General features: G+C 53.4%; 8 protein-coding genes across 8 annotated transcripts; 3 read left to right on the forward strand and 5 right to left on the reverse strand.

Annotated features, from left to right (window-relative positions):
• Positions 1-6,104: 6,104 nt before the first annotated feature.
• Positions 6,105-7,763, forward strand: DSM5745_05812 (uncharacterized protein; the record flags this gene model as incomplete). The annotated part of the gene is made up of 2 exons (XM_026747828.1): positions 6,105-6,471; positions 6,604-7,763. 2 exons carry the CDS (start codon positions 6,105-6,107, stop codon positions 7,761-7,763), a joined length of 1,527 nt encoding a protein of 508 aa, XP_026603660.1.
• Positions 7,764-8,095: 332 nt separating this feature from the next.
• Positions 8,096-10,445, reverse strand: DSM5745_05813 (uncharacterized protein; the record flags this gene model as incomplete). Its single annotated transcript, XM_026747829.1, has 3 exons — positions 8,096-8,996; positions 9,046-10,303; positions 10,346-10,445. The coding sequence occupies 3 exons, from the start codon at positions 10,443-10,445 to the stop codon at positions 8,096-8,098; spliced, it is 2,259 nt and encodes a 752-aa protein (XP_026603661.1).
• A 1,105-nt stretch (positions 10,446-11,550) lies between these two features.
• DSM5745_05814 (uncharacterized protein) lies at positions 11,551-12,843 on the forward strand (the record flags this gene model as incomplete). The annotated part of the gene is made up of 1 exon (XM_026747830.1): positions 11,551-12,843. The coding sequence occupies one exon, from the start codon at positions 11,551-11,553 to the stop codon at positions 12,841-12,843; it is 1,293 nt and encodes a 430-aa protein (XP_026603662.1).
• Positions 12,844-13,596: 753 nt separating this feature from the next.
• DSM5745_05815 (uncharacterized protein) lies at positions 13,597-14,918 on the reverse strand (the record flags this gene model as incomplete). The annotated part of the gene is made up of 2 exons (XM_026747831.1): positions 13,597-14,146; positions 14,602-14,918. The coding sequence occupies 2 exons, from the start codon at positions 14,916-14,918 to the stop codon at positions 13,597-13,599; spliced, it is 867 nt and encodes a 288-aa protein (XP_026603663.1).
• A 525-nt stretch (positions 14,919-15,443) lies between these two features.
• On the reverse strand, positions 15,444-17,000 carry DSM5745_05816 (uncharacterized protein; the record flags this gene model as incomplete). Its single annotated transcript, XM_026747832.1, has 4 exons — positions 15,444-15,977; positions 16,028-16,703; positions 16,749-16,784; positions 16,840-17,000. The coding sequence occupies 4 exons, from the start codon at positions 16,998-17,000 to the stop codon at positions 15,444-15,446; spliced, it is 1,407 nt and encodes a 468-aa protein (XP_026603664.1).
• Positions 17,001-17,588: 588 nt separating this feature from the next.
• Positions 17,589-18,472, forward strand: DSM5745_05817 (uncharacterized protein; the record flags this gene model as incomplete). Its single annotated transcript, XM_026747833.1, has 2 exons — positions 17,589-17,688; positions 17,742-18,472. 2 exons carry the CDS (start codon positions 17,589-17,591, stop codon positions 18,470-18,472), a joined length of 831 nt encoding a protein of 276 aa, XP_026603665.1.
• A 651-nt stretch (positions 18,473-19,123) lies between these two features.
• DSM5745_05818 (Zn(II)2Cys6 transcription factor) lies at positions 19,124-21,138 on the reverse strand (the record flags this gene model as incomplete). Its single annotated transcript, XM_026747834.1, has 5 exons — positions 19,124-19,369; positions 19,422-20,252; positions 20,330-20,919; positions 20,972-21,012; positions 21,071-21,138. The coding sequence occupies 5 exons, from the start codon at positions 21,136-21,138 to the stop codon at positions 19,124-19,126; spliced, it is 1,776 nt and encodes a 591-aa protein (XP_026603666.1).
• Positions 21,139-21,480: 342 nt separating this feature from the next.
• Positions 21,481-24,795, reverse strand: DSM5745_05819 (putative NRPS-like enzyme (JCVI); the record flags this gene model as incomplete). Its single annotated transcript, XM_026747835.1, has 4 exons — positions 21,481-22,596; positions 22,643-23,651; positions 23,705-24,480; positions 24,532-24,795. 4 exons carry the CDS (start codon positions 24,793-24,795, stop codon positions 21,481-21,483), a joined length of 3,165 nt encoding a protein of 1,054 aa, XP_026603667.1.
• Between the last annotated feature and the right edge of the window lie 923 nt (positions 24,796-25,718).

Raw genomic sequence — 25,718 nt, forward strand, 5'->3', positions numbered from 1 at the left:
AAAAAAAAAAAATAATAATTAATTACGCGGTAAAGGCTATAATAAAAAACTATTATTTAGTATTAGGAGCAAGAGTAGGGGCCTTTTTAGGTATTTTTTTTTATACCTAGTATTTTTTAAAAAAAAAGGCATAACAGGCTTGTTTTTTAATAAAAAAATATTTATAAATTAATAGCTATCCTAGCTATTATTAAAATAAGCCAGGGGCTATTTAGTAGTAAGCTAAAAAAATTAAATAAGCTTTTATATAACTAAAGCTAATACCTTTATTATATAAACCTTAAGGCTTATTTTCTTGTTATAGGCCTTTATTACTAGTTTAACCTAATAACTAAATATATCTTAATAATAAATATATTTATTATAGTTACCRGGGTTTATTTATTATAAAAAAATAATATTTTTTTTTATATAAAATARTAAGGGAAGGCAAGTACCCTTATTATAAATATAATAAAAGTAATTACACCCGGGGGCTAAATAAACATAATTATTAAGGCTATTAATTAACTTATTATTTTTACATGCCTAAACATACTTTGCACACTACAAGCAAACTTATTTTTTATTAATTAATATTTATACTAAAGCTATTTTACTACTAAATTAATTAAAAATAGGGTATACTTACAGGGAAGAAAAGGCTAAAGGCTAAAAAAAAAAGCCTAAGGGGGTAGTAGCATAAAACCCGTAATAAGGGTATTAGTAAAAGTAAAGGCTAGCATAGCATTAAGTAAAATAAAAAAAAATAAGCTAGGGGGCGCGGGAGTTATAGTTAAATAATAAAGTAGCTATTATAAATTAAAAGTTAGTATATTTAATAAAGTGCTGGCAAAGCGCCACTAGTTAATAGTTATTAAAGTAAAAAAAAACTTACTAAATTATTACCTATAATCTTGCTATATATTTTAAAGGCGCTTATTAAATATAAATTATACTAGTTATTATTATTATTATTACCGCCTAAAAACTAATTAAAATTAAAGTTTTTAAACCTAAAGGGGGATAAAGGTAAAAAAAAAAATTAAAAATACTAAGGGCTTTTAAAGTTAGTAAAAATATTATATTAAAGGGGTTTTATAACTATACCATAGTAAAAGTATAAAAAGTAAAAATAAAAATATTTTAAATTATTATAGTTATAACAAGGCGCTTTTTTTTTACTTATTAAAAAGCCAGGGCAGCGCTTAAAAAAGCTTTTTTTTTAGTTATAATAAAAAAAAATAACTTTTTATTTAGTAAAAAGTTTAATAAATTTAAAAATTTATAAAACTATAAACTATACTATAATTTATACTTTTATACTAAGTATTATTAAAGCACTACCTTTTCCCTTTTAATTATAAATAAATATTATATTTTATTTAAAGCGCTATAAATAATAAGAATAAGACACTAAATTTAATATATTAAATAATACTTTAATAAAGTTAAAAATAGTAATAATAAAGCTATATTTAATATTAATATTAATAATAATAGTAGCATTTTATTATTATTTTTTTTTAATTTAGCGGCGGGTCGCGGACAACCCTTTAATTAAAAAAAAAAAAATTATTAAAGTTAATATTTTTTTATTTAATATTACTAAAGTTAATACACTATTAATTTAAAGTTAGTATTTTAGGTAACCTAAGCTTTAGCCTTAGGCTGTTAAGGCTTAGCATACCTTACTATTATATTAAGTTATATAACTTAACTAGGTTATTAATATTTAGGGTTTTAGTTACTAATTAAGCAAGGCTAGGGTAGGCCCTAAGTATAAGCTAGAATAAAAACCTATGCGTAAAGTATTTAAACCTATATTTACTTTTTAATTAAAAATAGCTTAAGCGTAGCTTAAAGGTTTATAAAAATAGCCTTAAGGCCAGCCTTTTTCCTAGATCTCCAAGCAACTCTTTTAATATTATTTAACAAGGTTTAGAATACTCCATTCTTATTGGTTAGATTCCTTTGTCAATATCTTTATTATTAGTAAAGATCTTCGAGACTTGTCAGTCTTACACTATAATATAAGATATTAATAAAAATATAGGGATAAATACCTGCAAAGCTAACCCTAAAAGTTATTAGGCGCGAGAAGTAAGGTTTTAAGTGCTAGATTAATAGGAATATCCATGTAATCCGCGTAGTATGCGGCTTGTGCGGCCTTGGCTAGCTCTAGTTAACTATAGCCGGGATTTTGTGACACATCTTGGTACGGTTCCACCTGTATTGAATTGTCCTCCAGTGCTTCCCCTGCAGTCTCGCGACCGCATCATACGGCATCATGTTTGCATGTTCACCAGCAAATGAGACGTGCCCGCCACAGGGCTTGACCTCGGCGCCATCCAATGTTTGCCCGGCGGTCAGGCACTCGTGCATGCCTTGTGCTTGTGCATTTCTTGGTCATGCGCTGTAACGTATAATTATACGTGCATGTTATACCCAGGGTAGGGTTGTGATTTTGGCGGCCTGGTCGACTTCCAAATCATGCTATGCAGGCACAGAGCCTTCATTTCGGTTTGCATGATTGCCAGATTTCGTCCTGCAGACTTTTCCCAGCAGGTCGGCAGTTCAGTGATGTTCGCGCCCGGACTGTTGCCGTCTTGACTGCGTAGTGTCTTCCGGACGCCAGCTGGAGCTGGAATGTCGCGATCTTTCATGCCCACCACAGTCATCTCAGACGGGAAGAGGTCAAATCTATATGCTTCCCTCCTGATTCTCCGCGATATATCGCCCAGAAATCGGTCCCTCTCGACGAGTTAGCATCTGTTTTCATTCCACGTGAGTTTCGCCGAGCCAGCAATGGCTTCCCCGAATAGCCGGACATACAACCGCGAGAGATTGTAAAAACGCACGCAGTTCCAACATCTTCTTTCGTCCGATAGCCCCTGGCCCTTTCCTCGCTGAATAATGAGCCTCGTCAAGTTCGGAATCTGGTCAGAACGTCCAGAACAAACCCTCGGCCGACGCCTATATAGTCGACAGACAGACAATCGGCGTCTTCAGGACCTGCGAGCTAGAGGACAAGACAAATTCGTCAATATCCCAGTTCAGCGTAGCATCTGCGCACGATTAGTCCTTCTTTGATTGTTGATACCGTGTCAAAAGTACCATACAAACAAGTCAACCTTAAGATGTACCGTAACCTCTCTGATCTCGCCCCAGCCATCAAACGTCTTCACAAAAAACCCCTCGTCGGCCGGATATTGCTCTCTTCCTGGGTTTAGGGTGACATCGGTCCCGCTGGTATGGATGCAAGTCCCCCCGCCTCGTTGTTTAATCTGCGCCAATTCTAACCCTCCGCCGAGGGGAAATGGTCAGCACTGATGGCGGAGGGGGGGTAGGTTATTCAAAGCGACTTCGTCCGCAATAGACTCTCTCTGTCCGTGATAAGGCCGAGAGCTTGATCTCTGGGTATTGCAATTTGAAGATAACTGCGTCGGAAGTGTCGCGGACGAGGAGTGTGACCGTGCGTCTTGCATCTTGCATCTTGCGTGTGAAGCCTCAGGTCTTGCCATGGCATGTATCACCCCATTTCAAACACGATGGTAAAAAGGCAAAACCAAAAGCAAAAACGCCGCTGCGTCAACACTATCCAGCAGCGTAATAAGCCGCGCCCACATGGCCAGCAGCAGCAAGAGAAGCGGCAAGTCGACGAAACAACGGACTGAAGTAGAAGGTGCGGTACAGGACTAACTTTCAATTCTAGTATTGGAACTTCATGTCGGAGTAGTTCAGAAATGCTGGTATCGTAGCCGGGTGAGCCTTCTCCGTTCGCTCGAAAACAAGTGGTAAGAAGGATATCGACGTCCTCCTGGGGCTCGCAAAGTTAGCACGTATAACACTCCGCTGAACGATACAGCTGCAGACGAGAGGAACGGGCATAGCATACTTTGCGCTGTTCGGGTATCTCGATAGATCACCTCACAGCCAAACCACATATGAATACGGCTTTCAAATGCCACGTGGGAGAATACGAGCGATGGGAAGGAGTGGCCAGAAAGGGTGCACTCTGGGAGTGAGTGCATATGACAAAGCAGAGTATCATAGTCAGACATCGTAGTCAAGGCACACCAGTGAAGGTAGAGCTACAAGGCATAGGAAATCTATGGACGGTCAGCAATCGATCGCCACATACAGCATACAAAACTAGAAAGACCAAGTAAGCAACGGCAAAAAGAGAGCAGGGAATAGGGGAATAATAGGAAAGCAAATGGCAATGAGTGGGCCCTGCACAAAAAGGAAAGGAGTAGGAAAGGAAAAGAACAAGAGCTCTCTATGGTACCTACCTAGGGTACTACCTCTCAAAGCTCGTAATCCTGCATCTCGCTCTCCGACTTGCGATAGTTCTTGCGATCGACCAGCGGCCCAGCTCACCATTCGCAGCAAGTCCATCGCGAAAATGCCAACCCCCCTCCCAGATCCTCGGGCTACACTTAGGCGGAATCCAACAATTCAGGATATCCCACGCGAGCTGGAACCTAGGCCCAGCCGCTTGACGTTGGAACGCATGAGGATGAAGTGAGGGCCATTTGTAGCTGGGATGCTGGTCCTCACCTGCAGGTCAGGGAGCCGTCAGAGGAGTGAGGGCTGGGAGTGCAGGTCCCGGGGAGAGAACAAACCTGGTGGATTCCAGGCGGCAGTGGGCGCCAGGCACGGGTGGTGGTGCTCTTGCCCAGGAGTATGTATGGCCGCATCGTTGGCGACCCGGTCGGAATTGAGCTCTTTGCGCGTCTGGTTGGACACACGGTTTGCCCGGCCTTGACAAGGGCACCCTAGCTGTGGTGGCATGCACGCAGGGGTCTTAGGTAACGAAGTCGACTTCTCTCGTGGCCTCGCGACCGCCAGCCAGAGTTAGGGCTAGCCAGCCGAAGAGCACGTTGGGGTCATGGCTTTGTCGAGGTGCAAGGCAACGTCGGTCGCAATTGTCTTGGAAACGCGTGGGACGTCCATGGTGGTGAGAATTGAAGAATGAAGCTTTTCGAATTGGAAGGAGCCTGGGGAGGATATCGATTGATGTTCAGAACGGCCCAAGAGAAGGCTAGACATTGCGGTTATCCCGGAGGTTTATGAATCTCTCGGCATGGCCACACTGTATTTGATACTGCATGGCCGCATTGCATTTGATACTGGCATGGCCTTTCTTCTTCAATCCTATTGCTCGCCCTGTTGTTGAATGCAAGGACCCAACCCCCTCCAGAACAAACAAGACCACATCGGAAGTCTGGTTCGCGTCAAGGTCATTCTTGCACCGGTCTCGACAATGCTGGATTCTCCTTTCTTTCTCCATCGAATCTGTCTCTCTGACTTACAAGGAGCCAGCTATAGCCTGCGATATCACAGGTGAGGGATGAGACAATGACAGCGTACTCAAAGTCGTGGACAGGTTCATGGACGCCTCGTGCAACTCGAATCTCGCGAAGAGGAAGCATCCTCAACGAATGACGAGCAATCCAACTCACCCAGTGGCCTCATTTCAGGCTAAGATAGGCGTATTATTCTAATGCTACGTCCTGGTTACCATTAGTATATTGGATCTATAATGATATAAGCACGCCCAAACCCTAACTCGCCCACCGCGAACCACCCAAGGCAAAATCTGCCGAGATCACAACGCTTACTACAGAGTTTATCACTCGTTACGCAATACTCCGCGGTTTGTCGGCTATATCTTCCCGATCCCTTGACGCGACAGGATCGGGCACCGGGGATGTCAGATGTGGCGTGCCGCGTCTGCAGCCCATCTGACGTGTGCTGCAATGCTGATTTTTTTCACTGGGCGCTTGAATCTTCTTAAGTCCTTATAGGTCTTTGGGGATTAATGACGCCTGCGTCTGACATGACCATGCGTGATATGTGTGATACGATACATCAGGTCGATCTATCCCACGCCACCCTGGGGCACATGCGCTGAGCTCGAACTGGCGACGGCGTGTTTGCTTCAGCTTTCAGCCTTCAGCACGGCGTACCGTAAGACGTGAGTAAACGATGCCTCAGATTGACGGGGGTCTTGATGCTTATATACTTAATCCTGCCCATGGATCAATCCAACGGTCCAACCTATCCACCAGCCCCAATTCCCATCGACCCCAACATCCCATCCTCCTCCGAATAGCACAATGGGCTCCCTCTCCCCCTCCCCAAGCAGCCAAGACTCAAGCGCAACAATCCTCTCCCTAACAGACCAAATCCGGCTCGCCGCGCTGTCCGAAGCCGAAGCCGAAGCCAAAGCCGACACATCCTCGCATCCCAATCCAGAAACCCACGCCCACCTCCTCTCCCTCCTCGACACCCTCCGCCTAACCATCGAAACGCCCGCCGAAACAGCGCGACGAATCATCTACCAGCCGCCGCAGAACGCCGCGCTCCGCGTCCTCCTCGACCTGCGCGTGTTCGAGCTGCTGATGGAACACGCCGACGAAGACGAAGACGGGGTGTCGGTGCAGGAGATTGTGCAGCGCACGGGGGCGGAGGGGGCGCTTGTTGGTTTGTCTACCTACCCTGCGAACCGCTGCCCTATGCGTGGATAGGTGCCTGGCGGATGTGGGTGTCGCTGTCGCTGTCGCTGGCGGGATTATGCTTATGCTTATGCTTATGCTTATGCTAACGAGTGCGCAGTCCGCCTCATGCGCGTCGCGGTAGCGCTGGGCCTGGCGTCCCAATCCCAATCCCAATGCATTTCCAATTCCAATTCCAATTCCAATTCGCCAGGACGGTACGGCTACGGCTACGTGTACAGACGCACCAGCAAAACGCCCATCATGACAAGCCCGCTCGGCCGGGACGGGGGCATGGTCCTCTACGACCTGACGATGCCAACCCTGGCTTCCCTCCCATCCTACTTCAGCGCCCACGCGTATAACGTCCCAACCGAGGCCTCCTGCCCCATGCGCTGGACAACAGGGCAAAGCCAGTTCGAGTGGCTGGGCGCGAGGCCCGCGCAGCAGGAACGGTTTAATGCGTATATGGGTGCTAGGCGTATGGGGAGTCGTGCGTGGTTCGAGGTCTTTCCGGTCCAGAAGGTCTTTGGGGATTTGGGCTTGGGGGATCGGGATGGGAAGTGGAAGAAGACAGTTGGGACTGGGAAGGATCAGGGTCGTGATGACGGGGAGGGTGGAGGAGAGAGTGAAGGTGAAGGGGATGTGTTTATTGTTGATATCGGCGGAAACGAGGGCCATGATCTGGTAGCGTTGCGGAAACGGTACCCGGGTCTTCGCGGACGACTGGTATTGCAGGATCTGCCGGCTGTTGTTCAAGGCAAAGACACGGAGTTGGATAGGTATGGGATCGAGGTGATGGGGTATAACTTCTTCGAGCCGCAGCCTGTTAGAGGTCCGTACACCCCCTCCCCTCCCCTCCCGGGGCATTCTCCCATCCCACTACCCTACTCTACTAACACCATCCGACCCCACCCAGGCGCACGGATCTACTACCTCCGCTCAATCCTGCACGACTGGCCCGACGCCACATGTCTGAAAATCCTGCGCAACATAATCCCCGCAATGAGCCCATCCTCGCGTCTCATCCTCGTCGAGTTTGTGCTCCCGGACACGCACACGCCGCTGTTCCAGGCTGCGCTGGATGTCCAGATGATGTGTCTTGGGGCCGGGGGTGAGCGGTCCAGAGCCCAGTGGGAGATGCTTTTGGGGGAGGCTGGGCTGGAGATTCAGGGGGTTTGGGGGGGTGGTGGGGGGGAGAGGGTTATTGAGGTTGGGCTTGCTGATGCTGCTGATGGTAAGGGGGGGAGGATGGGTAGAGGTGAGGATGGGGATGATTGAGGGGATGCACTTGCTAGGGTTTGTTGGGTTGTGGAGTTTTCTAGGGCTTTTCGGGGTTAGGGTTGCGGGAATGCGTTGGGATGGCATGGAGAACGTGGATGTGGACGATGGACGATGGACGATGGATCAGATTAGACACAGCATGCTATAACCATTCCTTTCCCCGGATTGGGCCAGAGAGGATAGGGGTAGGGAGTTAGTATAATATGCACGCTTTCCTCGGTGTGTGATTCCAAAATTGAGGTATCTATACATGAAGTGACGGAGATAATGACTTTATCCTGTACAGGCCCAACTCAAACGGCCGGGGACGAGGAGTACGATCACATACATCACTGCATCGGACACCCCTGATCCCTCCCCATAGCATGCACCTCCCTCTCCAGCTCACCAGCCGACACCGGAATCCCCTCAAGCTCCATCCTCCTCGCAACATCCGCCATATCCGGCATCGCTCCCCGCGGCGCCCGGATCATCGACTCGACGATGATCGCCTGCCGCGTCTGCCCGCGCCCCCGCAGGGACCGCGCATACTGGAACATCATCCAGATGCGAAGCGAGGTTTGGTCGGAATCGAGGGGCGGAGGGGGTGCGCTGCTGGTACTAGAACCAGTACCAGTGGCTGTGTTTGTGTTTGTGGTCGTGTCTGCTTGCTGCGCTGTGCTCGTGGCAGTTGCACTCGCACTCGACGACGGCCAAACACGCCCCTCAAGCCTCGCCCTAACGTACCCCATCATCTCGTTCATCAGAACCCCCCGAATTCCGTTATGGACCCGCCACGCCTTAGTCACAAGCGGGACTAGCGGCCCCGCGTAGACGTTATCCGGGTGGTCGAGGGCAAGGGGCCACAGGTCCTCGAGGATGGCGCACTGCGACGCAAGCATGCCGAAGAGGTCGCCCCAGAGCAGACTCCCGAGGACGCGGAGCTGGCCGAAGAAGCCGGGTGTTTCGTCGGGGCGGTCGGGGCCTTCGGCGGGATCAAAGTCCGGGTCGATGGCGAGGATGAAGCCTGTGAAGTCGCCGGGCGGGATGTCTGGGCTGCAGGGGGTGTAGGTTTTGCTGGTGTAGGAGGTGTAGCTTGCTAAGTCCACGGCGAGGAAGGCGCGACGGTTTATGGAGGAGATTAGGGTTAGGGGGGTGGATGAGTCGGAGTCGGAGGACTCAGAGTCTTCGGGGGGCTGCGGAGACTCTACGTCTTCGCCTTCGGAATCCGGGTACGTGTCGAGATAGTGTCTGGTAGTGAGTCAGTCAGTGATGTCTTTATAAGATGATGGCGGCGTACTTCTTCGCAGCTTCAATACCCCCCTCCGGAATCCCCAACTCCTTCCCATCCCGCCACTCCAGCATCAAATGCGGCTTTAGAACCGCGGACCCCGTCTGCCCCCGTCCCCAGTCTGAAACGTGTGCCTCAAACTTCTCCCGGAACGCACTCCACTCCGCCTCGCTCTGCCCGTACGTCAGCCGATAGATAACGAACCCAACCCGGCTTGTCTCCGTCTTGATCGAGCGCATGACATCCGGAATCCACGGCTCCTTCGGCACCGGCTCAACGGGGTCTCCGCGGATCTCCCTTCGCGCGCGAGCCTGACACCCAAGCTGCACGCGGGTCGTGCGCTGGAACTCAACGGGGTCAGCGACATGGTGCACTCGCGGCCCCTCGCGCTCCCGTCGTTCCAGCGTCTGTTGGATCATCTGCCCGCGCGTGAGGCTCTTCATGTACGGGCCATACGCCTCATTCCGGACATCCCATTTCGGCGAGCGCAGCGTGGGCAGAACGCCGCTTGGAATCGGCGGCGTCGTGTACCCGTAGTACCCATGCATCGGCAGCATAATCGTATAATCAGCCACGCCTGCAATCTCCGCCAGGATATGCAGCCGGTCGGTGAGCCGCCACTGCACACTATCGACCTCGTCCAGGTTAGCCGGGCGATACGTCGTGAGGTCGCGGATTAGCGGCTCGCGGAGGGTATTCACGTGGACCAAGACCCAGCGATGGGCGCGCTCGGTGATGACCTCGAAATGTGCCTGGATGAACTCGGTCCATAGCTTCCGTATTCCCACGGGTCTGCCCTCACGACGCGAGTTGACAAACGCCTCGAACTCGCCCCAGTGCTGAGAAATCAGGTTGAACGTGTCGCGCATGTTATCCTGCACGCGCGGGCGGTTGAGGTACTCGAATACCGCAACCACGGCGGACAGATACTGCGCCGCGATATCGAAGTTATCCGGGCGGTCGAGGCCCTTCTCTTTCCAGCGCTGCTCGGAGAGAGGGATCATCCCTGCCCATAACCGGTTCTTGACGGACCAGATATTGCGGCCGACAACGCACATCCGCGCGTCGTCCTCCAGTGACCCGATCCTGCTCATGATCCGGTCCATGAAGTGGAAGGGACTTTCATCTGTTTCTGGTTTCTGCTCTAGCAGGGATAGCTCCTTGCCCTTGAGGAGTTCCAGCGACGTCGTCTTGCCGTTTGGGAGGGTCCCCTCGCAGCAGAAGGAGAGGAAATGGGCTATTGTTTGGGGCTCGATGAGGCGGTCGACTGGACTGGTCAGCGTGATTCTACTTGACTGGGTTTACCCACCGAGAGAGAGATCCTGGTTAGCATTGTGGACGTGTGTGATGGCGAGCTGTCCGGCGGCATCCATGTGTTTGTAGATCGGGGTCTGGCGTCTTGGAGCCATTGTAGGCCTCTGAACAGATGAGTCTGGACGATTGTGATGAAGCCGAGCTCATAGGACGCAATGAACGAGACTCGATCGCAATTCCAGGTTTGAGAAGAGAAAAGAGCTTTAAGAAATTGTCGCTACATAAAGGAGCGCCAAGAGACCGGTTCCAGGCCAGGCCAGGGCAATTACCCATGGTATTGGCGAATCTACACAGCGAGTGGAGAGCCTGCTGAGCGCTTGGAGCCGCCGGTGCTGCCTGCCTGGTTCGTGCTGCCTGGTGCCCTGTGCCCTGTCCAGGGCTCGGTGCTGGCTGCCTTTCGCTGGGACATCCATCTTCTCCGATCAGTGCTTTGAGCTGGCTCTTGTTTCCAGCACTCTGATGGGTTGTGGATGAGCGAAAGTGAGAGCGAGAGTTCGTTCGCCGACCCAGTCAAGGTGTCACGTGCCGTGCATTTGCGCTGAGTAAGGACTGTGCATAAATCTGTTATGCTCACCAACCACGCCCTAATATACGGCAGTAGGAGCCTCAGATGATGTTCCGCAGGGGCTTTGGTCTCATCTGACGGCTTTTGATCATGCGGTAACATAGACTGTAAAGTGTGGCTTTCTCTCTTTGCGTTCGATATATGTCATATAGAGTCCGAAAGCTGCAGCTGTTCTAAGCCCTAAGCTTCCCTAGACCATGTACGACCTCCAATCTTGGTTTATCCAGCTTGCTGAGATGTCTATAGAAATGGGGATGCAGCAGCCTTCTAGATAATCCCCTCGCTCTTTTGGGATTGCAGAGCACGATGTCAGAGAGTCCTACTTGTTGTCGGCACATCGTGGGTTGCGCCTTCCCTGTACGGCCTGCGCTCCTTTACGCGTATCAAGGAAGGAACCAGGCCTGCCCACCCTGCATCTGCTCTTGGGCTTCAAGCTTGCGAGACAATCCTCTTCCAAATATCTTATACGCAAGCTGCATCGTACCCCTCGTTTAGCTTCCACGATTGCAGCGTCATTTCATCGAACACGCAAAGTATCATCTATCCTTAACCCTCAAAGCACTTGACCTGCCAACTCCCCACCAGTAAACTCTCGCAGACCGTCCTATCCAACTCCTGTCCGCATCAAATACACCATGGACCCCAACACCCCCTCCAACAACGCAAGCGCACCCATCCCCACCCACATCGGGGACGACACGGACGACATGCTCCACCTATACATCCGCGCCCAGCACGACTTATACCTCGCCCTCAGACGCCTCCCCGTCCTCTCCGAAGCATTGCACGAGCGCCTCGTCGAGCAACAAGGGCGTCTTCGCCACTGGGCTAGGCAAACCCTGGTCTCGCGACACTGCCCAAATGGAATCGGTCTTGCCGACCGGCTGCTGCGCGTCGGCGTTACGGAGGATAATGTGTGCGCTATCCTGCTGCGGCTTCTCGAGTTGATCGAAGACAACTTCACTCCACGGCGGTTTTCTACGCCGGTGACTACGGTTGAAGTTGAGGCGGAGGAATTGGAGCGTTTGAGCTTGAACGGGGAGGGGGGTTTGACGAATGGTGCAAGCGGAGATGGGCACGAAGACCGCCACGATCAGGACGTCGTGGATGATCAAGATGTCGAAGAGGGAGAGATTGTCCTCGACATCCCAGCGCGATCGGATTCGCCAACTCCGGCTTTCCCTGCGCCTGTCCCTGTTCCGCCGATTCCGCCTAGAGCGCCGGAGAGAGAGTTCGTGGTGAGGCATTGGTCGAGCCAACACGCAGAGCAGGGCGGCAGTGGAGCGTCGGGTGTGCATGGTGGGCACGGACATGGTCAGGATGGAGGACCAGCGGAGAGTGAGGCTCAAGCTGGAGGTCTACCGCATCCTTCCCTTCCACCTCCGCCAATTCCCCCGAGGGCGCCGGGGCGATGGGTTGTACCCAGGCGCGTGCATTGGCAGGACCAGGGGAATGGAGAGCAGGTGGCGAATGGAGTGTCTGTGAATGGTGGACACGGCGTGAATGGTGGACATGGCGAGGACGGACCTCACAGTTCAGATAGTTCGGACGATGGGCCAGGTCCAAATGAAGGATCAGCTCTCAACGGTACCCTCAACACGGACGGAGTCCTGGGCCAAAATGGGATATCGACTCTGAATGGTGCAGATGATGATGACGGAGCCCAGGGTCCAACTTCGAATGGCGATCAAGCGCCGGTTCCAGACGAGACAGACGGAGAGACCGCATCTTTAGACCCTTCTTTAGACTCGTGGTTGAGTGTGATCGAGGAGATGTCAGAGAGATCGTCTGTCGACAATGTCCGCGCCATGGACGACGCTGCCTGCGACAAGATCGACGAGGCCATTGATCTGCTCTACACGCTTTGTCGGGTTTCGGGGGGGCCGGTCAATGGCGTGGGCAGCGCTATTGGATCTGATACGGCTTGACTTTGAGGATATTATTGTTGTATAGCGTTAGCATATCTGCTAGTTCAGGATGTTAGGGTTGAGACCAGGACCACTTTGGCACTTTGTTTCGGATGCAGCTATTGCTTGAGATCAATATCTTTATTAGCTAGGTTACAATTGCATTTTGACTCATTGGGCTATCCAACATACTCAGTCAGTGATAGGCCATGTCCATATCGGCAACACCGCAGCCCAGCTAATACATATCAAACCCCCTCCAGCCTCTCCCCAAGCACAAGCACAACCCTCTCCCAGAACTCGCCCCGAAACACCTCATCATCCCACCTCGCAACCGCCACATCCACACTCGTCCCAAACGTCCCATGCAAACACCGCACCATCACCCCCCACACCTCCTCCACCACCAGCCCCCGACTATCCTCAACCCACATCTCCGCGATCCGCGCCCGGCCCCAGAAATCACTGTCCACACTCAGCGGCGCAAGGATCTCGTTGCAGTACCAGGTGAATGTGCGGGTGTGCCAAATCTCAAGGAGCAGGATTGTGAACGCCAGCAGGGATTTTCGGGCGGGGGGTGGGGAGGGGGCCGAGGCGTTGAAGAAGTCGTGCAGGATTAGGGGGTTCGGGGTGGAGGTGGAGAGGCTCCCTGTTGATGCAAATGCGGATGCGGATGCGGATCCGGATCCGGAGCCAGCCGTGCCGGGGCGGAGGCCTGTTGGTGTGTTTGAGCTTGTCCGGCTATGTGTGGCTGTTGAGGAACCGCCTTTCGTTTTAGTAAAGCTTGCTGCGTTCTCCTTCGTAAACCAGATCGTCTCCGAGGTTAGGGGGCGCGAACTCGGAAGCCACGGCGTCGGGGAAAGCTGGAGGATGGAACACGCCAGTAAAAACGACAGCCGGAGTTTCAGCGGCGTGCTCCAGGACCCCGGCGCCGTGTTCTGGATGATGCTGTGCAGGGTCGTCAGGTCGGATGTCGGACATGGCGCACGTCCACGCCCGCGCATCTGGGACTGGGACGGCGACGTGAGCGCCAGAGCCGGATGCAGTTCGTTCCAGATGAGGTTCCCGCCCGCCTCTTCGGAGATGCTCATTTCCAGACTGCGGGATTCGTCCGCGGCGCGCGTTACAAGCGCACAGAGGTCGCCGTTGACTTTCCCGCTGGACGGGCCCGGCGGCGGCTGGCTCTTTGCGTCGTGGATGGCCTTCACCTCGAGCACGTAGTACCCCCTCACCACAGCGGGCATGCGGAAGCCCACGGTGAACACGACGGGTTCGCGGGCTGTTGCGGAGTCGTGGCCCTTCCGTAGCAGGTCCGTGCCTGTGCCTGTTTGCAGGAACAGCGCCGCTGTGTGTGTGGAGTGGCATTCTTCGGCGCTGTCGAAGCCCGCGGCTATAGCGGCGTGCAGACGGCTCGCTGCTTGGCTGATGTTGTCTGTGTTGGCGTTGACGTTCGTCTTCAGCGTCGTTGTTACCCGTGTTGCGCGCGATGCGGACCGCGTTAGATCACCCGCTGCTTGGCTGGGCTCCGGGCGGATGGTAAGTCTCAGGCGCGCGAGCAACACGGTCGAGTAGTCTAGGCGTTGCAGGAGGCGGTCGAAGTCCCGACGCTGCGCCGACGACGTGATCTGGTGCCGGCCCATCAGCGCCCGTCCGAGCCCTTTGCCCGTGCCCTGGGTCTTACTCGAGGCTCCCCTCGCAGTCGAGGAAGAAGGGAATCCCGCAAGCCGCTCCGCAATCTCGAATATGACGTCCCCGCATTTCCGTACAGTCGAGACATACACGTCGCGTCCGTCTCCCAGCGCCCGCTCCACGGCGCTAATGACCTCGCCGTGCCGGAAGTAGATCGCGTGCGGCTGGGCTAGGATCTCGGCGATGCGGTCAGGGCCTAGACTGCTGGACTGCGCGGCGAGGATGTTCTGCAGGTCGTTTCTCATCAGCAGATGCTGGGCCTTGAGCGTCTCGATTAGGTCGTCGAGCGTCTTGCTGAGCTCGGGGTAGTAGGGTTTGCTGGCGTAGACGGTGTTGATGATCATGGGGAGGCCGCCGATTACGACGCCGAGGACTTGCAGTCCGGTGCCGCTGTCCATGCGGCTCATTGCGGCTCATCGATGCGATGGTGATGTTCATGGTCATGGTCAGGGGCGTGGTTCGGATGTGGTCGGCTTGTGGTGGGGAGACGTCATTGAAGCTTGATTTCGAGGGTCCATGGTTGAGTGGCTTGCATCGGCGCCTGCTGTCCGCTCATCGGTAGAAGTGGCTGGATTGTTTTGTAGCAGCAGGTAAATCTTCAACGTTGGGTGGATTGATGGCCCTGGTGGTGGACTTGCTCATCCCATCCGTTGCTTCCGAGATCTCCAATGCCGGAAGCGCTGAGCAAGTTGACTAACCGCGCTAATACGATAGAGCTGTAAATAGAGAGAATTGAGCCTGACATAAAGTGAGGGGCGTTGAAGACTTACAAATGATGTGCGCCTAGAGTAGGATGTGTGGAAGGCATGCTTAAGCTGAAGACCATCCACTCCGATGCTGATGAATATAGATTCTTTGACATGTAACCTCATAACTTCCGTATGGTCGATCATGACACTGGGTACAGACACGAGAAACAAAAGTCCAACCCGCTAAACCCTCGCCCTCCGTGTAAGCAAAACCTGCAACGCCAAATAACTCGCAACCCCCGTAAAGCAAAGCCCACTGATAACCCCAAAGCCCATAAGATACTTCGGCCGATCACTATCCGGAAACAAATACGCGCCATAGATCTGCGCCAGATTCCCCATCGCATTGACGAGCGCCAGCGAAATCCCCCGGACCTCCCGCGGCATCTCGCCAAAGCTCACGGACGCATAGGCAAGCGATAGCCCGTTCGATGCCCAGAGACCCATCCCCATGATAACGAGGAGGGCATAGCGCGCCTTGAAGTCGTAGACGGCGCAGATGATGATCGAGCAGACCATGGCGACCGTCATCATCGCGACGAGGAAGTACCCGCGTTTGTCCTGGTGCCGGTCGGCGAAGTACCCGGTGATGGCGTTGCAGACGAACGCCGCGGCGTAGATGGGGATCACCATGTATTGCGCCATGTTGCCGGTGTAGCCCAGGCCTTCGACGAGGGTGGGGTAGAAGTAGGAGAGGGTTGAGGAGCCGACGATTGCCTAGTAGCCTTGGTTAGCGCGGTTGAAGCAGCGGTAGGCGAAGGGCGTACCATGTATCCAACGACAAACAGCCAGGTCTTCCAATTGCTGAGGCTGGCCTTGAGCGCCTGCGCGTGGCCGAGTACCTCTGTGCCGTCCCCGTCGACAGCCATCGCTTCGGCTGCCATCCGCGCCATGGCGAGCTCCCTCTCGCGCTCGTTGAGCCGTTTCGTGCTTGCGGGGAAGTCGAGCAGGAGGAACGACGCGATGATCGATACGCCCGCGGTAGCCGCCCCCTCCACGATGAACAGCCACCGCCAGCCCTCGATCCCATGTGCACCATCCAACCCGCCTACAATGCCGCCGGCAATCAAACCGCCAAAGGCACCTGAGAGAATAGCCGCTGAGATATACACCGCGAACCGCTTCGACTGCTCGGACTTCTTATACCACGAACTGATAACGAGCAGCACGCCCGGCGCAAATCCCGCCTCGAGCAGACCCATCGCAACTCTAAACCCAATGAGCGCCTTGTATGTCTGCACGAAGGCCATTCCGATGGTGACGCAGCCCCAGGCGAACATGATGCACGGGAGGTATATGTTGGGCTTTATGTGCGAGAGGAGCATGTTGCTGGGGACTTCGAAGATCACGTAGCCGATGAAGAAGACGACGAGGGCGATTGAGTAGCGGTTGCTGTCGAGGTCGAGGTCGGTGTCCATGCCGGCGACTTTGGCATTGCCGATGCTAGTGACGTTAGTATGCGCTGAGGAGGGTAGGGGAGAGGCGTACTTTGTGCGGTCCATGTAACTCAGGAGGTACATCACCCTGTTCGGCTGGTCAGCAATTCATCTTGGGATGTCTCTGTTGGTCAGGGCCGTACCAAATACACGGCAACAGATAGAGGTCGATCTTGCGAACCAGTCGCTTCTCCTCGTCGGTACCGGGGACATAGCTAGCAACCAGTGTCTCGTGGGCCACGGCCGGCTTGCCCTCGATATCCTCGACCTCAGTCATGGAGGTAGAGTCGCGTGCGTCTTTCATAACGGTTCAAAGTAATCAAACAACGTATCAAGTCCGAGCTCCAATAGTAGAAAAGCGAGGATAAACACGGTAGTGAACCACGGTCTGAGGAATGAAAGTAAAACCGAGGAGAACCCCACGCTTTATAGATCATCGTAGCCAAGTCCATCTTACCCCATGTACAGCTATCACCCCAGGTACGAGCTTCGGAACAAGATGTCCCATGGCAATCCATGCAATCAATGACGCATGGCCTGATCGATGTCCGGGGTTACAGTGGGCGAGTGGGCTCTCATCTCCACCCCCGGTCTAAGCCGTCTGGGGGCGGGCCTGACTCCTCCGGTGCTGAGAATGGAGAGATCGTCGTTGCGAAGAGGAGAGGGCTGCGGTGGGCCTGGACGCGAGTCGAGGGTGCACGACACGCGGTCACTGGGTCTCTGGAGTCTGGCTGGATGACGTCGGAGCTTCAGTCGGAGTTGGTCCGGCAGCATCGAGGGGTGCTCTTTTTTTGTGAGGGGTATATAAAGAAGAGATTGAGTGCTGTATCTTGCTCAATCAATCCAAGTCATCTCCTCAACATCTCCCCGGTTTCAATCCCTCTACAGCACAATGGCCACCAACGGATCCTCCGAGCCCACCCCCGTCGTGAGCACCCTGCCCGGCCCCGACCACAACTGGCAGGTCACTCTGGCCGGAAAGGTCATCGCGAGTACGTCTCCCCCCGTCAATTCTCCACCAGCGCATTCTAACAGTGCTCGCCAGTCACCGGCGCAAACCAAGGCATCGGCCTCGGCCTCGCCGAAGTCATCCTCGCCAACTCCGCCTTACACGTCTACAGCCTCGACATCTCCAGTCCCGCCGAACCCTTCGCGGAACTCGCAACCAAAAACCCGCAGCGGTTCTCCTTCATCCAAACAGACGTAACCTCCGAAGAATCCGTCACAGCGGCCCTGGAGAAGATCGTCTCGCAACAAGGCCGGCTCGACGGCCTGATCGCCAACGCCGGCGCCACAAAGCACCAGCCCGCGCTGGACTTCAGCATGGACCAGGTCAAGCGCCTGTTTGAGCTGAACGTCTTCGGCGCCTGGAACTGCGCCACCGCCGCCGCGAAAACGTTCATCAGGCTCGGCATTAAGGGCTCCATTGTCTTCACGGCCTCCATGACATCGTACCGTCCTAACCGCGCCGCGCCTAGTGCGCCGTACGGCGGGACAAAAGCTGCTGTGCGGAATATGACGCATACGCTGGCGATGGAGTGGGCGAAGCACGGGATCCGCGTGAATAGTATTTCGCCGGGGTTTGTGAAGACGGCGCTCACGTACTATGTTGAGACCAGTCCGGACTGGGACACCAAGATGAAGTACTATGGGGGTATGCCGCGGCTGGCGATTCCGCAGGAGCTTGGGGGTGCGTATGTTTATTTGCTGTCTGATACGGCGACGTATACGACGGGCATTGATATTCCGATTGCGGGCATCGTGGGGGCGTGGTAGGCTTGTGTTCTGCGTTTGTGTCGGCATATTGTATATAGATAAGGCGTTGAGGAATGGCATTGATTTGGAGGTGTTGTGTTCAGTGCTGGGTCCGTTGTAGTTGTTGAGAATAGAGCGTAGCGACGCGGCTCGCGGCATATCATACTGGCGCAGAGATAAAAGAAAAGGAAGGTAGGATGTACGACACGTCGACACTGGGTCCATCTAGAGCACACTTATCATGGACGTGGCTTAGAAAAATGATATGTCGCCAAAGCGAATGCTTTGGGAGGTTGGAGACGAGAGGGAGGAGAGGGAGGAGAGGATCGCTGTAAACGGTCAAACACCTGCACGAGCCTCAGGCCGCCGGGGCTCTTCTCTTCTCCGCACAGCCGGTATCCCAATGTTACAATAGATTGTAGCCAAATACGATATAATACAAATCGGAAATCTAGATCTTCAAGCTAACTTGCCAAGGAGGATTGTTCAAGTGTCCAATTGCACTGTGAGAGGTGAATCCACATTGTGGAGGGGAAGCGTCTTCAAAATATAGATTCGGACATGACAAATTTCTAGCCTCTATAAATTGTAGAGTGCCAAAGCGACCCGCGAAATAGCTTCCATGAGATGGGTATATATAGTATATATATGCCAAGTCCAAATATATATGTATCATAACACTTTTCCCTCAGTCGCCTTCACCCACTCCTTCCGCAAGTCATCCTGCATGGTCCCCATCGGCCACCCCGTGCGCGCCTCACATGCCTGGATTAACGAGATTATAGCGTTCTGCTGTGCCTCGCTCTGTACACAGAGACCAGCTCCGAATAAGCATTGCGCGGAAATGATCTGGCAGCTAGGATCCGTGAGTTCGATTGCGATGCCGCAGATTGTGGCGACGGCGTCGGTGAGTGTTTTCTAGGGCAGACTATTAGTATACATAGACAGAGGGCTACTTTGAAGGAGGTACCTGAAAAGCGCGGTATCCCGAAAACCCAGTCGTCACCGGCCGATGCAGGCAAACAAGGATTTTCGCGAAGCTGTATACCTGCAATGCGACCCCGAATGCGGGCGGGTGGATCCAGATGGGCGTCCACCCGTGCAGTTCCTCGCGGTTATGGCTAGGAAAGGTCTTGAAAGCCGCGGCTGAGAAACTGCGCCACCTCTCTAGCATGTCCATCAGCTCATTTCCGCGCTCCGTCCGCAACCGCACCTGCTCGGGGTCCACTTCTGCTCCGGCATCTGGTAGAGGCTCGGTGCAGTAGTTGACTGCTTGGCTAAGAAGGTAGACTGATCGATAGGCGAGGTCATCCTCGCTGAGGTCCGGGTAGTCGACGATGGGCTGCCAGAAGCTAAAGCAGCGGCGGTGCTCGCGGAATGCAGCCCAGAGGTCTTGTCTCAGCCAAGCCCACCAGACGGCTTGACGGAGACCACCGGAGGAGCCATTCACGTCTTGAGATCGTTGAATCCAGAACACGCCTTTTAGGTGCCGTTGCCAGTTGGAATTGTGCTCGCTCGCGTCGAGCATTTCGTAGGTACTGATTACTATGGCTGTCGCCAATAGCTCCGCGCTGTGTTTGTAAGAGTTGTACTGTAAAGCTGTGGAGACATAGTGGAGGGTTTCGTAGTAGAATTGAATGGCTTCATTCGGGTCGGTTGGTTCCGGGGTGTCTGGGGTAGGAGGCGATAAGGAGGAGTAACGCGCGGAGAGAGCGAGAATGGCTTTCATGAGCCCGAGATTGCGGAGGGCAAGGCGAGTGGCATGGTTGGAGAAGTGTTTGTGGCAGTCAAAGAGGTCCAGCTAGCTAGTTAGCAGCTTGTCATGTTACATTAGAGATCCGCCTATCTCTGGCGGATGGAGTAGTGAAAGGGACTTACCGATAGGGCAATGTGCTCGGCAAACCTTCTGAAAAGAGCCGCCTCGTGTTTGGATAAAGCAATATCCGAGTCGGCCTGCCATGCATGTCTTTCCGAGAGCTGCGCGGAATAGAGGTGCGCGGAGCTGCCACGATCTTGAAAGTGGCTTACCGACCCACGCGAAAGCCGCGATCGAGGCGAGCTAGGCAGGCTAAAGCCATTTCCTTCTTGTGCGGCATCGGTCGCAAGCAGGTTCAGCCATCTCGCGGTGGCATGGTCGGAATTGACGTCAGGGGTCACCGAGACCGACTCGGAAGGCAAGGAGCTGTAGACTTCGGGCTGCGGTCGAGTTTCTGGATACAAGGCAACCAGCTCGGGGTCCAGGATATTGTGTGTTTCCGGACTCGGACCACTGGTGGCATCATAGTCTAGTGTCGGCGCGACTGGACCATGGCCAGGCGGAGCTGAACGGGGAGAACACAGGATGTTCTGTATCTGGGAAGAGTTGGAGGCGACACTGGACGCGTCAGGTCTATCGGATGCAGTCTGCCGAGTATCGCCGGGGTAGATGCAGTCGCGGTCCGAGTTCGTACATGGTCCGCATCGAGGTTCTGCAGGAGTCAGCCAACTGCCTGCCAGAGGATGTAGTCGAGGCGAGTTCACTGTGTTCGTCGCATTTCTTGTGTCTGGTGCGGCACGTCAGACTGCGAAGTCGGACATGGTCAGAGCGATCGTGGATCTGGGGAAGTCAGGTGGGCATACCATCCAGAGACGCTTCGCAGGCCCCGGCCGCGGGGCTTTCTGATTCTTTTCTTGACCTTTGCGTCCATGATGCGCGAGGCGTGGTGGTCGTCGCGGGAACTGGCTTTGGCGACGGAGGCAACCGCGTCTCGTGCCCGCTCTCTTCCGGCGGGGCACCATCTTCCCGACTTTTCTCAACACCCCGCGTTCCACTCAACCTCAACGGCGAATTGTCCAGACTAGCGAGTCATGGATCCAAATGCTACGGACCACGGTCTTCTCTCCATTGTTCATCAAGCCAAGTCTCGTTAAGGTGCCCCGGAACGACCCGGATCTCTATTATCCACAAACACCACGCCAACAGTCAGGTGGGGGTAGGTAAACAATCAAACCGCAAGCTGCGGACAACTCAAGGAAAACTGAAGGAAGATTCAACGCCACCGCCGCAACCAATCCTGCGCATACCGAGCGAGTATCCCGTCCTCGATAATCCTCAACCGTCCATTCCGCAGCGTCTCACTGTCCCTTTCCGCCTTGTCCGTCCGGAATACCTTCGGTCGTGGTGCGTCGGCCCCGTGCATCGCGGCGTAGTGGTCTACTAACTTGACCGCAGGATTTTCCAGCTCCTCTCCATTCCTCTCGCTCTGTCGCAGCTTCTCCATCCAGTCGTCGAACGCAACCGTCTCGAACTCGAAGCCCTGTTGCCGGAGCGCCGTGAGCATAGCCGACCAGGTGAAGGTGCGGGAGTTACACAGGTTATACAGCGAGTCGTCCTTGTCATTACGGCTGTCCTCAGCCTCGGGCGACTTGGAAGAACATACCCGGGCAATCTCCATAATCGAACACGCCAGCTTGTCCGACGGGAGCCACGAACACTCGGTATCCAAATCGGGAAGAACTTTCAGCGTCAAAGCGGATCGAAGCATCAGCGGAATCGCCTCGGTGTCGTTCCAGAGACCTCGCTTGGAATGTCCTGAGACTTGTCCGATTCGAAGAGAGTATGCTCTCGCTCCGGACCTTCGCGCGTTGCTCACGATTCTTTCCCCGATGAGCTTTGAGCGCGCGTACCCCATCTCAAGCGCACTGCTGAAGTCGCCCGTCGGGCTCTCATCGATGGTATCGGATGATTTGGCGAGGGCGGTTGAGATGGACGAGCAGAAGAGCATGACGGCCGGGGTTGGCATATGCACGGACAATGAGAAGTTGATCAGATTGTTCAGCCCTTGGATGTGCGGTGTGAAGCTGGATAGCGGGAGGTTGAAGTTCACTGGCCACGCTGTGTTGATTATTAGAGATACACACTGACGCATTTCTTCGACTACATCGTCCTTCAATCCCAGGTCTTCTTGCGCCAGATCACTCGTGAGGGCGATGATTTTTGTCGTCCGGTAGGGTAGCACACCCAGACCCTTCTGCTCGAGGGCGTCCAGGATTGCTTGTTTCGGATTGTGTCGGCGTGTCAGGCAGTATACGACGGACACGGTTTCATCGTTCAACATTTGATGCAGTGTATGTGCGCCGATGCTGCCAGTTGCACCAGTCAGAATCTACCTGGTTAGCTATCGTCCATGTGGGAAACTCGACTCTACTTACTACACCCCGGTCGTTCTTCATGTGCTCAGGCACTGGAACATGACGTCTGAACGATGAGTACCTGTCGATCAAATCCTGCATTACCAATTTGTGGTCTTTCTCCACAGCGTCCTGGCCATCTTGGGCGGCGTGGATCATTGCTGCAAGTCGAGATATGTTGCCCGCTTCGAATACAACATTCGAACCGAAAGCCTTCCTGTCGGGAAACTTGAAATCCCTCAGCACGAGCCGACGCAGTTGAATTGCTTTCAGGCTATCAACGCCGGCCGCAAAGAACTCAGTTTCGTTGTCTGGTATGGAGAGTCGCAACTCATCCTGACACAGTTTCAAGAGATGAGTCTCCGTGTCATCAGCGTCCAGCTCTAGCGCCCCATCAGACTCCTCTTCAAGCCCATACAAACTCTCAATGATATTTGCATAACGCGCATAAACTTGGGCCCTGATTATCGAGCCCTTGTCCGTCTGGGGGCGAACGGATTCATGCGGCAGCACACAGATCATGTCCCGAGAGATCTGCGAGAACTGTTCCGCGCGAGAATTTGCATCATCCACTGATGGCCAGATCCGATCCAGGAACTCTTTATCGGGGATGGCCTTTGCTTCCTCAGACCGGAACACCAGCAGGCCCGGGAATTCCTTGTTAGCCCCTACCACCACCGCGTCATCGATTAATACATTCTGCTTGATGGTACCCTCAATGGGCAAGGGGAGGACCTTTTCTCCGTTTACCAGTGTTATCCGATCGTCTAAGCGCGTCACATACTTCCACCGATCAGGCATGTCCGGATGAGGCGTGAACACGTCTCGAGAATGGAAAGAACCCGGTGGCTCGTCCGAGTTTGACGTTGTGAGTGCGGGATGGCCGTCGAGGTAAACGCACTCGTAAAGGTCATCCGCAATCGGTTTCATCCAGACATAGGATCTAATGTTGTCGAAGAACCGCAGATAGTTCCAGTGCGGGTCGTCAACTGGTCGCGAAGTCGACTCTGCTACCAGTCCAGCTTCAGTTCTGCGGTTGTCAGCCATTGTCCGAATCTCCAGATGAAATTGAGGTGTGCTCACAGTCCAAACATACCGCCAACCCGCACCCCTTCAGCAACAAGTCGATCCCCGAGGTCATCAGGACACGGCGCCCCTCCATACGCGACCAGCTTACAGGAACGAAGCATATCCAAACCCTCTTCACTGCCCACCAACAGCTGCAGCAAATATGGTACTCCCTGGACGGACTCGGGCTTTGCCGCTTTCAATGCAGCAACCGCGGTCGTCGTCGTTAGCGGCACCGAAACATCCCACATATATGCCACCTTTCGCATATACATCGCCTGGAGCGCAGTCGACAAGCCATGCAAGTGATACCATGGCAGGGAATTGAACGAAGTCAGTCCGGGCCCCCGAAGCGGGTGCGTCATGATAGCTTTGTGACTAAGATACAGCGGTTTCGGCGTCCCCGTGGACCCGGAACTGTGCAGGATAAGCGCCGTTCGATTTCGCTGGGCCTCTCGGTTGCGGCTTCTATGGAGCGGAATGAAACATGGTCCATTTCCATTTGAATCTGTAGTGTCGGCTGTTGAAGGGCACGGACGCTGTACGATCGGTCGGACCGTCACGAGCCTTTCGCGAAGGATCTCGCCTATCGTCGCTCGGATGCTTCCTGTTTGCCCGTACATGATGGTGTCGCAGCCGACTTTGTCAAGCAGCGATACACATGCAGCGCCGGCTAGACGCGGGGAGAGCATCATGACTGTGTATCCAAGGCGGCTGAGAGCAAAGAACGTTACGACCATGTTCATGTCGGAAAGCGTGAGCAGGGCAATCACTTCTCGATCATGTTTGGGCTACCTCGCGTCAGCTCTACCGCAGTGCTTGTTAAAACCTGCCAGGCCTACCGGTTTGAATCCCATATCCATCAACCGGACGACAACTTCATCAATCATGCTGTCCAGATCCTCCCCAGTGAAATACTCATATTCAATCACGCCATCCTGCGACTTTGGATAAGCCAGTATTGGCTTCTGGACTGCATCCGCCGCTCGTACCCGGATCAAGTCGTCGAGAGTATTGAGCCGTCCAAATTCCCGAATCAACGCTTCCGTTCTATCCTGGGGCTTGTCGCCCGACGATTCTTCCCTTTTGCACTGAGGATTGCCCATCTCATCTGCGTTAGTATGTGTGAGGTATGACAGAGTAGCAGCCACAACAGGGAAGGGGGCACTTCTGCACCTTATAAAGTTTCGTGAGAGCAGAGTACTATGTCACGTCATAAGCAGGGATTTTTCATTCGAGTCTCGACCAGGACCTGAAGGCTGAAAGCAAACTTTGCTCACACCTAAGCTGGTGCTGATTCCTGAATCTCTTTACTCCGTATTCCGGGCGTGCATTCGCTTCCGCCCCCTCGGTTGCAACTCGCATCGCCAAGTGCGAGCCCATGCATCGGATTCGTCACACTGCAGATGCGCCCAACGCGCTCAGCTCGCCCAGCCGGGCGCCACCAGAATCCCGGTGTCTTATCTACGGCCGTCGGCGTACATCCTGCCCATCCCTCGAGCAAACATCAACATCGACCGTTCTCGCACGGTGATTGGCGAGGTTTGTTTTTCCAATATGCAGATGGTGTTCTTAAGACTTGCGCAATCGGACGTATACCCTGGGACTGTTCAGCTCGAGTCATGCGTAGTTCATGGCTGCCATGCTCTACCGCATTGACCTGAGTCCTGCATCTAGGCTTACACAAATCAGCATAAGCAATGTGTCGGATCGGTCAGCCCGAGGGTTAGTCTAGGTCGGAGTTTGTTATTTGTTGGTTATTGCCACCTCGATTAAGCTGAAGGTTTAGGCTTTGGCAAACACCGATGGCATGAACGACACCGATCATGGTGCCGCTATTTCTCCGATACTTCTTAAGTCGCAATCCATACACTGCCTGCCTCCTTCGTAGGCCGGTGCAGTGACCGATCCGCTCGTCTATACCCTGTTTGTGGCGTATGCTCACTAATCAGTATTCAGTAATCATGCCCTCACCTCACTTTCTCACCATCTACGATCGACCACACCCCACCCACCCATGAAATACGAA

This window comes from Aspergillus mulundensis (assembly GCF_003369625.1).
Source record: "Aspergillus mulundensis strain DSM 5745 chromosome Unknown scaffold_5, whole genome shotgun sequence".
NCBI lineage: Eukaryota > Fungi > Ascomycota > Eurotiomycetes > Eurotiales > Aspergillaceae > Aspergillus > Aspergillus mulundensis.